We start from the raw sequence: 15,045 nt of genomic DNA, 5'->3' as shown, positions 1-15,045 counted from the left end.
CTGGGCATTTCTGTTTGACTTCTTTCCTTTGGGTTTAATTATAATGTGACCACTACTGAGACCAGACAGGTAGAGAATTTTTTTTTTTTACCTTTTAGAAGTGCTTTCTGTGGTTATAAAAGTAATGCTTATTACATAATTTTTTAAACATTTAGGTATAAAGAAAAATGATCACTCCCAAAAGAAAAATGGCATTGCTTTTTGTCATCTATGTTATGACTTTGGCCTGCTACCTAATAATACCCCAAAATATAAGCATATGTGTACATGTGAAGTTACAGTTCAATTCTTAAGGAGCCGGGCTCTGGGGACACCTGGGTAGCTCAGTTGGTTAAGTGTCTGCCTTTGGTTCAGGTCATGATCCTGGAGTCCTGGGATCCAGTCCCACATCGGGCTCCCTGGTCAGCAGGGAGTCTGCTTCTCCCTCTGACCTCTCTCCTGTCATGATCTCTCTCTCTTCCAAATAAATAAATAAGATCTTAAAAAAAAAAGAACCTGGGCTCTGATACCAGATCACCCCTGTTTGCATCCTGGCCTCACCATCACCCTCTATGGGCATTTACTGCAAATTTTTAAGTGTATCAGTATCTTTATCTGTACAAATAATTGTATCAATTTCATAAAGCTGTTCTATCTATTAAATAATACAATAGATATAATGGGCTTAGAATAGTTTCTGACCCAATGAGGAACGTTAAATACAAGTTAGTTGTGATAACAATAACATTTATGATGATAATAATTTATTCATGTGTCTATTTCTCTAGAGGAAATAAATGTAAAAGGAAACAAAATCAACATAGTAGCACTTCATTTTGAACATTTTGAGCTCATATTCAAGCTCATATTCTAATGGGACAATGTAAGCCTATAAAAAATCACTTGATTCAGTTTCAATTCTGAAGTCTATTCTAGGTTTTCTATATAATTTGGTCTACATATTCCTGAGATTAGTACCACATAATTTAAAAAAAAAGTTTTACTTTGACAATTGCTGTAAGTACATCTATTATTCAGGGTTTCTAAAATATTTTTGGAATTCTTTTTATTCCTGCAACTAAATTTTAGGGTTTTTTTAAATTTATTTTTTATTTATTTTCAGCATAATAGTATTCATTATTTTTGCACCATACCCAGTGCTCCATGCAATCCATGCTCTCTATAATACCCACCACCTGGTACCCCAACCTCCCACCCCCCGCCCCCTCAAAACCCTCAGATTGTTTTTCAGAGTCCATAGTCTCTCATGGTTCACCTCCCCTTCCAATTTCCCCCAACTCCCTTCTCCTCTCTATCTCCCCATGCCCTCCATGCTATTTGTTATGCTCCACAAATAAGTGAAACCATATGATAATTGACTCTCTCTGCTTGACTTCTTTCACTCAGCATAATCTCTTCCAGTCCCGTCCATGTTGCTACAAAAGTTGGGTATTCGTCCTTTCTGATGGAGGCATAATACTCCATAGTGTATATGGACCACATCTTCCTAATCCATCCGTTCGTTGAAGGGCATCTTGGTTCTTTCCACAGTTTGGTGACCGTGGCCATTGCTGCTATAAACATTGGGGTACAGATGGCCCTTCTTTTCACTACATCTGAATCTTTGGGGTAAATACCCAGGAGTGCAATTGCAGGGTCATAGGGAAGTTCTAGTTTTAATTTCTTGAGAAATCTCCACACTGTTCAATTTTAGGGTTTTTAACCATCTTCTAACCTAATTTGGAATAATTTCACAAATACATTAACTTTTAGAATTATTTTGGGATGAACTAAAACTTTACAATATTGAGTCTTTCCAAGTAGAAACTGGTGTATGTTTCCATTTGGAGAATTATTTTTTTTAAATTCCTTTTGTTTTCTTTAAAACGATGTGAATGTTGAATTTTTCTCCCTACATTAGCCCACAAGTGCCCTCTGGTTGTCATCTTTCTCTATCCTCTTTCTTTGCTAATGTTCACAACAGCTTGGAGGGCAATAGAGAACAAGCCCTTTCAGCTCGGAATGGCACAAATTAAAATTAGCCTTGATGTGAAATTCAGCGGGAAGTCTGTCTCCCACTACAGCTTATCATTAGCTTGGGAGCCTGTCAATTTGAGTCTTTTTTATTGCAGAACCTTTGAAAGCAGTGATTCTCAACTTTGGCTGCATTTGGGATCATTGGAGAATTTTAAAAATGTGGCCTCTGGAGATTTGAATTTAATTGGTCTAGTATGAGTCTCATGCACTGGAATTTTCAAAAGCACCACAGGAGGAGGTTCAAAACCTGGCTGTGCTTTTTGTGCAGCTGAGAGCTGCAGCGTTAGGGAATTGAGAAAGAAAAGACATGCATGCATGTGGATTAACGTACAAAGGGGTGTCCTGGAGTGATTTCTTTTTTTTATGAATACAGGCTGGCACACACTGAGACTGGAAATAAATTATTCATAATTTCAAAAGTATGGCTATGGCCTCTTTTAATGAACTGAGACTTTAATCAAAGGCTTCCATCCGATTTCAGTGTGAATGCATGAAGTCTGTCGTTTCCGTGCTTCCAAAAGTGAACTCTGTTTAAATCCCAGTAAGGCATATAGTTTAAGTTAATAGTATTGCTCTAAGATCTCTTTCCTGGTTTGGGTAATTTACAAAGATTATGAAAGATTACATCACCATCAAGGAGAGCTCTGGGAAGTGTACATCAAAATCTTGGTGCTATTCTCGCAATTTTTATGTGAGTCTAAAAATATTTCAAAATAAAAAGTGAAAAAAGCATGAGCAGGATGGGAACTCTGCCTCCTGTGAGATTAAAAAATCAAATAAAGTTTTGGTTTTATGCGTATTTACTGTGGTTGACTGCCTTAGTGTTTCTTTCTTTTTAAGATTTTACTTAATAATTTGAAAGAAACTGAGAGTATGAGAAAGCGAGCATGAGCGGGGGTGGGGGGCGGGAGGGGGGGAAGGCAGAGGGACAGGGAGAAGCAGGCTCCCTGTCCAGAACTCTGGGATCATGACCTGAGCCACAGGCAGCTGCTTAACCCAGGGACCTCTGCTTTAATGTTTCTTATTGGCATTCAGAAAGAGAAAGTTAATTTGATCCTTCTTGCCTAAGCCTCAACCTGGATATATATTTATATATTATATATAAAATATATAAAGATAAATATATATCATAATAATTAAACTACATATTATATCATATATGTATATATCATATATACTATATATATCGTATGTATATACATATATATCATATGTATATATGTTATATATAATATATGATATATAGTATATATATTATATATATGATATTATATATGTATATATATGTATTTTATTTTCCTTAGAAGAAAATGTTATTCCATTAGACACACAACTGAGTCAGACTATACTGTGTGTCAGACTATACTGTGTGTCTACACTGACACACACAGAAGGAATTTGTCTTCTCTGTGCTGGGACAAAACCTACTACGTAGCTACATTCCACCAAAGGCATGTGGAATGAGATAGTTGATTAAGGATGGGCACCCTGTGACATTGAATTCTGGGATATAATCAGTATGTGGGAGTCTGTTGCCCATTTACAAGAAGGAGGAACCTCTGTCCCTGAGAGCCCCAACTGATAAGAATTCTATATCTGGAATAGGTTACCTAAGTGTGTCAGCCCTGTCTATACCTCACAGCCTCAGTGGAGCGCCATCTTGAAATTGTCAGCTAGGCCTTAGTAATGAAATTTCCATTATTTAAATAGAAATGCTATTCCTAAATGTGTATTTCCCTAGTGGATTGAGGCAGAAAGAGGTTAAGATACCGGTTTTCAATCAGGATGATTGTGTCCCCTAGCAGATATTTGGCAATGTTTTTTGGAACAGTTTTGGTTGTCACAATTGAAGGGAGTGTTCTCATCCTCTGCCAAGTAGAAGCCAGGATGCTACTAAGCATCCTTTAATGCACAAGACAGCCCTGTGGTGTATGTGCATATAATGGAATATTACTCAATTATAAAAAGGAATTGAGTTCTGGAATCTGCTACAACATGGATGGACCTTGAAAACATTACATTAACTGAAATAAGCCTGATACAAAAGGACATATATTGTTTGATTCACAGACACAGAAAGTAGGTGAGAGATTACCAGGGGCTGGAGGGAATGGAAATTACAAATGCTCGATTGATGGTTACAGAGTTTCTGTTTGGAGTGAGGGAAAAGATTTGAAAACAAATCTTGGCAATAATTGCAGAACATCATGAATGTAATTAATGCCACTAAATTGACCACTTAAAATGACTAATGTTTTGTGATTTCATTTCTATGTGGAATCTAAAAAACACATGAACAAACAAACAAACAAAAAGCAGAAACAGACCCATAAATACAGAGACCAAATTAATGGTTGTCAGAAGGGAGTGAGGAGTTGAACAAAATGGGTGAAGGGGAGTGGAAGGTACAGGCTTCCAGTGTTGAAATGAGTAAGTTATGGGAATAAAAGGTACAGCATAGAGAATGATGCTAAAATAGCATTGCATGGTGACAGATGGTAGCTACACTTGATGTGAGCACAACTTAATGTGTAGATTTGTCAAATCCCTACGTTGTACACCCGAACCCAATAAAACATTGTTGTGTCAACTACATGTCAATTTAAAAAAATGTTAATGTTTAATTTTACATTAGGTAAATTCTACTCAATTTTATTTTTTATTTTTTTAAGATTTATTTGAGAGATCGAGAGAGCACAAGTGGGGGGAGCGGCAGAGGGAGAGGGAGAAGCAGACTCCCCACCGAGTGCAGAGCCCATCACTGAACTCTATCTCAGACCCTGAGATCATGACCTTGAGCCAAAGTCAGACACATAACTGATTGAGCCACCCAGGTGCCGACAATTTTAGAAAAATAATGAACTAGCCATAAGCACTTCTAACACTTGAAATGGCATGACTCATAACTTAAACATCTGCTCTGGGGAGGATCTATATGATGCTCTGGGAAGAACTTTCATTTTTGGCCAATGTCACTGAGACAAGAGGTGATTGCCTGAAGACCAAGACAATCTGTAGATTGTGATTTAGCAACATTCACAGTGCATTATGCTACAGATTTTGGGAAGGATTTGAATGGCAGAAATATACTGGTAAAAGAGAAGATAAATCAGTGAATTTGTCAAATCCTTCCTGACAAAAAAGCAATTCAACAAAGTTTGATCAGGCAATGTTTAAAATATGAATTTTTGCATAAAGACTATAGAATTCTAGACTTCCTTTATTTACTTTTAGACATATTACATTCACTAATGATGAAAAGTTTGTAATTATTAAAACCAAGCACTATCTTCACCAATTAAATGAGGGTTGAAATCTCATCCTACTGAGAGTATGGATGAATGAGCTACTATTGCTTTGCTAGTGATACTGAAATTTCTTATAACTCTACTAAAAAAAAAAAGAAATCTTGCCACTTGCAATGACAGAGATAGAACTAGAGAGTATCATGCTCAGTGAAATAAGTCAGTCAGAGAAAGACAAATACAAGTTTTCACTCACGTGCAGAATTTAGGAAAAACAAATGAGCAAAGGGAAAAAAGAGAGAGAGAGAGGAAAACCATGACACAAACTCTGAACTATAGAAAAGAAACTGATAGTTACCAGAGCGGAGGTGGAGGGGGGGAATGGATGAAATAGCAATGGAGGGTCTCCTGGGTGGCTCATTGGGTTAAGCCTCTGCCTTCAGCTTAGGTCATGATCTCAGGGTCCTGGGATCGAGCCCTGCATCAGGCTCTTTGCTCAGCGGGGAGCCTGCTTCCTCCTCTCTCTATGCCTGCCTCTGCCTACTTGTAATCTCTGTCAAACAAGTAAATAAAATCTTAAAAAAAAAGAATTAGGCAATGGAGATTAAGGAGTGCACTTGGGTGAGCACTGGGTGTTGTATGAAGTACTGAATCACTATACTGTACATCTGAAACAAATATTACACCGTATGTTAACTAACTGGAATTTAAATAAAACTTAAAAAACAAGAGTAGCAGAATGATTAAAAAAAAAAAGAAGTGTCATAATTTCAACTCATGACCCACTAATGTGAAGGAATATGTACACTGAACCCATTGTGATGAAACTGGAAATGGTGTTTATGAAATTCTTAAGTCTTATCTATATTGATCACGGTCCCATTAGTATACTGATTATAGATTAAGATCTGCAGTATGAACTATGTAGAATGAAAATTAATGTTCAGGAAATATTCAATGACTTAGAAAAAAACCACCATTGATTTTTACATAGCTTAGGTGTATTTATAAATGTGTATATATATATATATAAAATTGTATTTCTTTTTTTAAAATTTATTTTTTGTTTATTTTTGGCATAACAGTATCCATTATTTTTTCACCACACCCAGTGCTCCATGCAATCCGTGCCCTCTATAATACCCACCACCTGGTACCCCAACCTCCCACCCCCCCCACCACTTCAAACCCCTCAGATTGTTTTTCAAAGGCCATAGTCTCTCATGGTTCACCTCCCCTTCCAATTTCCCCCAACTCCCTTCTCCTCTCTATCTCCCCATGTCCTCCATGCTATTTGTTATGCTCCACAAATAAGTGAAACCATATGATAATTGACTCTCTCTGCTTGACTTATTTCACTCAGCATATATAAATGTATATTTTATACCCCACATATATAAACTGTGTTTTGACACTTAAAGTTAGAATCTGGTTTCCTGACATCACTGATTAGATTGAGATGCCTTTGCCTTGATTGACAAACCAAAGACTGGAGTCCAGTTAGAGAGGGATGGTGTGTCTGCATGTGAAATGCGTGAGAGGATGAGCAGGTGGAGGGAACCGCATGGTGTGCCGCTGCCCACACATGGTAAGGGATTAGACACCATTAATTCCTCTCTTCTATTGTGTTGGTCTTTAAGGATGTGCATGGCCTGGGGATAAGAATGATACTAAAAATATCTGTCTAATGAGGAGCTTTGGATATTGATTCCCCAGGGATCCAGAGAGACACTGCAGAGTCAGCCTGTGACAACCTCATTCCACAGCCCTTGCCTCGTCAAGAAGAAGCACACCTGAGGCTCCATCCAGGAATGATCTTTCTTGACCACAAGCCCATCGTGTCATTTAGTGTTCCTGCCCTTCCTGAAAACAGAAGATCTGTCTTCAGGATCCAGGTGATATATGTCAAGCATCATTCCACACTGATGCCAGCCAGGTGACTGAAAGCCCCTTAGTTAATGCTTCTGTAAGGGGGGTAGTTATTTTACCGAAGATTCATCCAGGGAAAGTAGTGGGGAGTGGGCATGCATGATATGATGAGAATCAAGTGTACCATGCACTCCAGCCTGCCTTCCTGTTGACAAGTTCCCATGTACGTTTGTACTGATACACACCCAGTTCTCAATCTGCTGGTCTCCCAATCTCTCTTAAAAATGACAGAACCCAGTTACTCTCCAGTACAGAAACTGACCTCTTCCCAAACAAGATGATTGTTACAAAAATTTCTGGTATTTACTTGAATTTTTTTTTCCAATTTATTTATTTTCAGAAAAACAGTATTCATTATTTTTTCACCACACCCAGTGCTCCATGCAAGCTGTGCCCTCTATAATACCCACCACCTGGTACCCCAACCTCCCACCCCCCCGCCACTTCAAACCCCTCAGACTGTTTTTCAGAGTCCATAGTCTCTCATGGTTCATCTCCCCTTCCAATTTACCCAAAAGCACATACCCTCCCCAATGTCCATAACCTTCCCCCCTTCTCCCAACCCCCCTCCCCCCAGCAACCCACAGTTTGTTTCGTGAGATTAAGAGTCACTTATGGTTTGTCTCCCTCCCTATCCCATCTTGTTTCATGGATTCTTCTCCTACCCACTTAAGCCCCCATGTTGCATCACCACTCCCTCATATCAGGGAGATCATATGATAGTTGTCTTTCTCCGCTTGACTTATTTCGCTAAGCATGATACGCTCTAGTTCCATCCATGTTGTCGTAAATGGCAAGATTCCGTTTCTTTTGATGGCTGCATAGTATTCCATTGTGTATATATACCACATCTTCTTGATCCATTCATCTGTTGATGGACATCTAGGTTCTTTCCATAGTTTGGCTATTGTGGACATTGCTGCTATAAACATTCGGGTGCACGTGCCCCTTTGGATCACTACGTTTGTATCTTTAGGGTAAATACCCAGTAGTGCAATTGCTGGGTCATAGGGAAGTTCTATTTTCAACATTTTGAGGAACCTCCATGCTGTTTTCCAGAGTGGTTGCACCAGCTTGCATTCCCACCAACAGTGTAGGAGGGTTCCCCTTTCTCCGCATCCTCGCCAGCATCTGTCATTTCCTGACTTGTTGATTTTAGCCATTCTGACTGGTGTGAGGTGATATCTCATTGTGGTTTTGATTTGTATTTCCCTGATGCCGAGTGATATGGAGCACTTTTTCATGTGTCTGTTGGCCATCTGGATGTCTTCTTTGCAGAAACGTCTGTTCATGTCCTCTGCCCATTTCTTGATTGGATTATTTGTTCTTTGGGTGTTGAGTTTGTTAAGTTCTTTATAGATTTTGGACACTAGTCCTTTATCTGATATGTCATTTACAAATATCTTCTCCCATTCTGTCAGTTGTCTTTTGATTTTGTTAACTGTTTCCTTTGCTGTGCAAAAGCTTTTGATCTTGATGAAATCCCAATAGTTCATTTTTGCCTTTGCTTCCCTTGCCTTTGGCGATGTTCCTAGGAAGATGTTGCTGCTGCTGAGGTTGAAGAGGTTGCTGCCTGTGTTCTCCTCAAGGATTTTGATGGATTCCTTTCTCACATTGAGGTCCTTAATCCATTTTGAGTCTATTTTTGTGTGTGGTATAAGGAAATGGTCCAATTTCATTTTTCTGCACGTGGCTGTCCAATTTTCCCAACACCATTTATTAAGAGGCTGTCTTTTTTCCATTGGACATTCTTTCCTGCTTTGTCAAAGATTAGTTGACCATAGAGTTGAGGGTCTATTTCTGGGCTCTCTATTCTGTTCCATTGATCTATGTGTCTGTTTTTGTGCCAGTACCATGCTGTCTTTATGATGACAGTTTTGTAATAGAGCTTGAAGTCTGGAATTGTGATGCCACCAACTTTGGCTTTCTTTTTCAATATCCCTTTGGCTATTTGAGGTCTTTTCTAGTTCCATATAAATTTTAAAATTATTTGTTCCATTTCTTTGAAAAAGATGGATGGTACTTTGATAGGAATTGCATTAAATGTGTAGATTGCTTTAGGTAGCATAGACATTTTCACAATATTTATTCTTCCAATCAGGAGCATGGAACATTTTGCCATTTTATTTTTTTTATTAAAAAATCTTTATTTATTTATTTTACAGAGAGGATTTTATTTATTTGACAGAAAGAGATCACAAGTAGGCAGAGAAGCAGGCAAAGAGAGAGAGAGGAGGAAGCAGGCTCCCCGCTGATCAGAGAGCCCTATGCGGGGCTCCATCCCAGGACCCCGGGATCATGACTGGAGCTGGAAGGCAGAGGCCTTAACCCACTGAGCCACCCAGGTGCCCCTTTAAAGGATATTTTATGAAATCTGAGTGTTGGTTTAAGCAAGGAGCAGTGGGTGTGGTGAAAAAATAATGAATACTGTTTTTCTGAAAATAAATTAATTAATTACTAAAAAGAATGGAAATTCTGTATTATCTAGAGACATTAACAATCCTTGGTCTAGACAATCAACTCATCAGTCAAACCATTTGAGTTCACACCTTGTCTTTTCCAGGCACTGTGTACCTCACCCCCTCTAAATTTCCCTACAGATAAATGGATGGTATGATCTAACTCACCTGTAATTTGACAAGCCCTTCAGCTGATTCTGAGGCACACCAAGGGTCAGGCACCATACTCTACACAGAGATTGGATAACTTCATTCTCATCTGTTTTTTGAGACAAGGAATATTTCTGAAGGAAATGCCATAGTTGATTCCTTGTCTCAGTCTCAGCACTTGGAACAATGAATGAAAAAGAGTTGATGATCAATAAAAATTTGAGGCAATAATTTGAGTGGTAGAAGAAAAGAGATGATGATGATGGAGGGAGAAATTAGCAGAGGGAAAGATTTCAATATTCACTCGGCTTTGCATAAACATGAAGTTGTACTTCTTTTTACTTAAGCACTGGGCCTCAAACTACCATATATCAGATTTATTTGGATGGTTTGTTTAAAGCTTAGATTGCTAGTTCTTATCTCAGACTTTACCATCAGTGTATCTAGAGCATTACTAAGATTTTGCGTTTCTCAGTAGTTCCCAAGTGATGCTACTGTTGGTCACCCAAGGACCATTCATTTTATTTTATTCTTACCCCATATTTTCCATTAGATCCATCAACATGGAACCCAGAAATCACACAGATGTTTCAGAATTTCTTCTGCTGGGATTGACAGATGATCCAGAACTGCAGCCTTTCCTATTCTGCCTGTTCCTGTCCATGTACCTGGTCACTCTCCTGGGAAATCTGCTCATCATCCTGGCCATCAGTTCTGACTCCCACCTCCACACCCCCATGTACTTCTTCATCTCCAACCTGTCCTTTACTGACATCTGCTTAAGCACAACCACTGTCCCAAAGATGCTGGTGAACATCCAAGCACAGAACCACAGCATCACTTACACAGGCTGCCTCACCCAGGTTGGATCTGTCCTGGCTTTTGGTGGTTTTGAAAACTTTCTCCTTGCAGCAATGGCATATGACCGCTATGTGGCCATTTGTCACCCCTTGAGGTACACTGTTATCATGAACCCCCAACTCTGTGCTCGGCTGATTTTACTCTCACTGTTCTTTAGCCTTATGGTTGCCCTGCTCCATAGTCTAATGGTGCTACAGTTATCCTTCTGCAAGGACTTGGAAATCCCCCATTTCTTCTGTGAACTTGCTCAGGTCATCAAGCTTGCCTGTTCTGATACCCTGATCAATAACATCCTGATTTATTTTGTGGCTAGCCTATTTGGTGGTGTTCCTCTCTCTGGAATCATTTTCTCTTATACTCAAATTGTCTCCACTGTTTTGAGAATGCCATCAGCGGGGGGAAAGCTCAAAGCTTTCTCCACCTGCGGATCTCACCTGTCAGTTGTGTCCTTGTTCTATGGGACAGTTGTTGGAGTGTACATTAGTTCTGTAGTTACTGACTCTTCCAAGAAGACTGCAGTGGCTTCAGTGATGTATGCTGTGGTCCCTCAAATGATGAACCCCTTTATCTACAGCTTGCGGAACAGGGACATGAAAGGAGCCTTGAGAAAACTCATCAGTGGAATCCCTTCTTTGCTGTGATTATGCTATCCACTTTGGACTTGGGTTTGTAGAAGGAGGCAAAATGATAGTAATCCTGGACGTGTCATAATGCTTGATTTTTCCATCACTGAATTCCTCTAAACTAGCCAGACAACAGAATGTCCAAGCTAATTTTAACTTGCAGTTGAAATATATTTTACTTTTTTGTCTAGTCTTGTGATGTTGGACACATGATTTCAATTCTCTAAATTCAGTTTCTTTGCTCAGATTCTAGACAGAAGCACAGCCTGAGGCAAGGGTTCTTTTTATAGTGGTTTTTTTTTTTTTAAATCACTCTCAGAAGAAATACTGCAGAAAGTATGAAGGACAAGGAAAGTACTGAAAGAAGACTGGGGTCCTATCTAGGGACTAGCTTCCACCTGATTTCAGGTTACAGCCTGCCACTAACACTAGAGTTAGAGTTATAATAGAGTATGGGAGTTTACCTTTTATATACCTAGTTAGTAATTAATTTGTTCACTATTAACTGTATCTGTCTGAGGAACTTTACCATCTACCATATTCCATTTTATTATCTATGAAATTTGCATAATTAGATTATCTCAGTGGTTTGAGATGATTGTGAGATATTCAAACTTTCTCAGTGATAAAACCTTCATCTACAATAAGAAAAGATCCCTAACTCAAATATTACCAACAATAAAGAGCGTTATCTTTCATTACAAGCACTTAGAGGCAGGGAATGTGTAAGAACAGGTAGAGATTCATTCAGTCCTCCATGGGTTGTGTGGTCCTAGGACTGGCTCTCCTCGGGGTCATCAGGTGGTTGCACCAGACAGAGATGTCATACTTGGACATGATTCCCAGAGACAGAACTCTGAATGTCCTTCCTTGAGTCAGATGATTACAGAATTTTCCAGAGTCAGTTATAAGAGTCAACTAGAACCCAGCTGCAATGGACTATATGTTCCTCAAAAGAATTTCTCCACATCCCAGCCCCATAATTTACTAATATTTTTTGATAGAAGGGAAAATTGTACCTACTTGGAGTCTTTGTAGAAGATGAACTTATCCCCCTAATATCTGGGTAGGTTCTAAATATAATCACATGTATCCTTCTAAGATAGACAGAAGTGGAAATGAACTAGAGGAAAATGAGGAGGTAATGTAACCATGGTGACAGAAATTGGATGTATGCAGCCAGTATTTAATTTCCAGTATTTGGTAATTTTTCCAGCTTTATTGAGATATAATTGTATATAAGATTCTATAAGATTAAGGCATACCATGTGCTGATTTGATGTATTTATATATTGCAAAATGATTACCACCAATGCATGGATAAAACCTCCATGCCATCACTTAATTACCATTTCATCTTTGGTGAGAATATTTAAGATTCTACTTTTTTATCAATATTTAAGTATATAATATAGTACTATTAGCTATAATTGTCATGATCTAGATTAGATCCCCAGAATTTTGTTAATCTTTTAACTGGAAGTTTACACCCATTGACCAAAATCTCTCCATTTTCCCCACTGCCCAACACCTGGCAGCTATCATTTTAGTCTCTGTTTCTGTGGATTTAGCTTTTTCATATTTTCCATATGTAAGTGATATAATACAGCATTTGTCTTTCTCTGTTTGACTTATTTTACTTAGCACAATGCCCTCAAGATGCATCCAAGGTGCCACAAAAGGCAGGATTTCCTGCTTTTTCTTTTTTCTTTTCTTTTCTTTTTTTTTTACTTTTAGAAGATTTTTATTTGACACAGAGTACAAGCAGGGGGAGTAACACAGAGAGAGGGAGAAGCAGATTCCCCACTGAGCAGGGAGCCTGATAGAAGTGGGGCTGGATCCCCGGACCCTGGGATCATGACTTGAGCCGAAGGTAGACGCTTAACCGACTGAGCCGCCCAGATGCTCCAGATTTCCTACTTTTTCAAGGCTGAATAATATTCTGTTGTATATATACAACATATTTTTTTAAAATATTTTATTTATTTGAGAGAGCGAACGAGCATGGGAAGGGAGAGGGTCAGAGGGAGAAGCAGACTCCCTGCTGACCAGGGAGTCTGATGTGGGACTTGATCTGGGATCATGACCTGAGCCGAAGGCAGTTGCTTAACCAACTGAGCCACCCAGGTGTCCCTATACAACACCTTTAACCATTCATCTGTTGACACTAGGTTGTTTTTATAACTTGGCTATTGTGAATGCTGCAATGAACCTTGGAGTGTAAATATCTCTATAAGATGTGATTTTTTTAAAAGATTTTTATTTATTTATTTGACAGAGATCACAGGTAGATAGAGAGGCAGGCAGAGAGAGAGGAGGAAGCAGGCTCCCTGCTGAGCAGAGAGCCCAATGTGGGACTCGATCCCAGGACCCTGGGATCACGACCTGAGCCGAAGGCAGAGGCTTTAACCCACTGAGCCACCCAGGCGCCCCTATAAGATGTGATTTTAATTCCTTTGGATTACGTATCAAGAAGTGGATTTGCTAGATCATATGGTAGCTCTATTTTTAATTTTTTAAGAAATCTCTATGCTGTTTTCCACAGGAGTTGTAACAATTTACATCCCCACCCCAGTGAACAAGTGTTCCCTTTTCTCCACACCTTTGCTTTGATGTGACCCATTCTAACAGGTGTGAGGTGACATTCTGTTTTTTTTTTTTTTTCCCAGCATAACAGTATTCATTGTTTTTGCACCACACCCAGTGCTCCATGCAATCCGTGCCCTCTCCAATACCCACCACCTGGTTCCCCCAACCTCCCAACCCCCACCACTTCAAACCCCTCAGATTGTTTTCAGAGTCCATAGTCATTCTGGTTTTGATTTGCATTTCCCTGATGATAAGTGATGTGAAGCACTGTTTCATGTGCCTGTTAGCCATCCATATGTCTTCTCTGGAAAAACGTCTATTCAGTCCCTCTGTTCACTCTTCAGTTGGGTTATTTACTTTTTTGCTATGGAGTTGTATGAGTTCTTTATATGTTTGGGATTTAAACTCCAGATCACATATATGATTTGCAAATATTTTCTCCCATTCAGTAGGTTGCCTTTTCATTTTGTTGACAGTTTACCTCTTTATGTAAAGCTTTTAATTTGATGTAGTCCCATTTGTTGATTTTGGCCTTTGTGTTTTGGTATCATATCCAAAAAACTTGTGCCAAGACCAATGTCACGAGCTTTTCCCTAAGTTTTCTTTTTTCTTTTTATTAAATAGTTTCTTTATTAATTCTAATCAAAATTATCTTAAGCATTTAAATGATAAATGATAAGTAGCAATAAAAATACCCATAAGACATGTACCCTTTATTTTCTTGCATAGTTTTACAAACATACTTCTTTTTTTTAAATTTTTTAAATCTGTTTTCAGCGTAACAGTATTCATTGTTTTTGCACCACATCCAGTGCTCCATGCAATCCGTGCCCTCTCCAATACCCACCACCTGGTTCCCCCAACCTCCCATCCCCTACCCCTTCAGAACCCTCAGATTGTTTTTCAGAGTCCATAGTCTCTTATGGTTCACCTCCCCTTCCAATTTTTCTCAACTCCCTTCTCCTCTCTAACTCCCCTTGTCCTCCATGCTATTTGTTATGCTCCACAAAATCCCTAAGTTTTCTTATAAGAGTTTTATGGCTTCATGTCTTTTGTTTAAGTCTTTAGTCCATTTTGAGTTAATTTTCATTAAGTGGTAGAAGACAGGGGCTCAACTGCATTTCACTCCATGTGTTTATCCATTTTTCCTGAAACCAGTTATTGAAGAGACTG

General features: G+C 38.9%; 1 protein-coding gene across 1 annotated transcript; it reads left to right on the top strand.

The window, feature by feature from the left end:
* Nucleotides 1-10,362: 10,362 nt before the first annotated feature.
* On the top strand, nucleotides 10,363-11,301 carry LOC122910779 (olfactory receptor 7G2-like). The gene has a single exon (XM_044255407.1). It carries the CDS (start codon nucleotides 10,363-10,365, stop codon nucleotides 11,299-11,301), a length of 939 nt encoding a protein of 312 aa, XP_044111342.1.
* The last annotated feature ends 3,744 nt before the right edge of the window (nucleotides 11,302-15,045 follow it).

The sequence above is a fragment of the Neovison vison genome, chromosome 6, assembly GCF_020171115.1.
Source record: "Neovison vison isolate M4711 chromosome 6, ASM_NN_V1, whole genome shotgun sequence".
Classification (NCBI taxonomy): domain Eukaryota; kingdom Metazoa; phylum Chordata; class Mammalia; order Carnivora; family Mustelidae; genus Neogale; species Neogale vison.
This window is presented reverse-complemented; position numbering and strand designations above follow the sequence as displayed.

Coding starts and splice junctions, on each gene's coding strand:
- LOC122910779 (XM_044255407.1), top strand. CDS start 10,363: ATGGAACCCAGAAATCACACAGATGTTTCAGAATTTCTTCTGCTGGGA.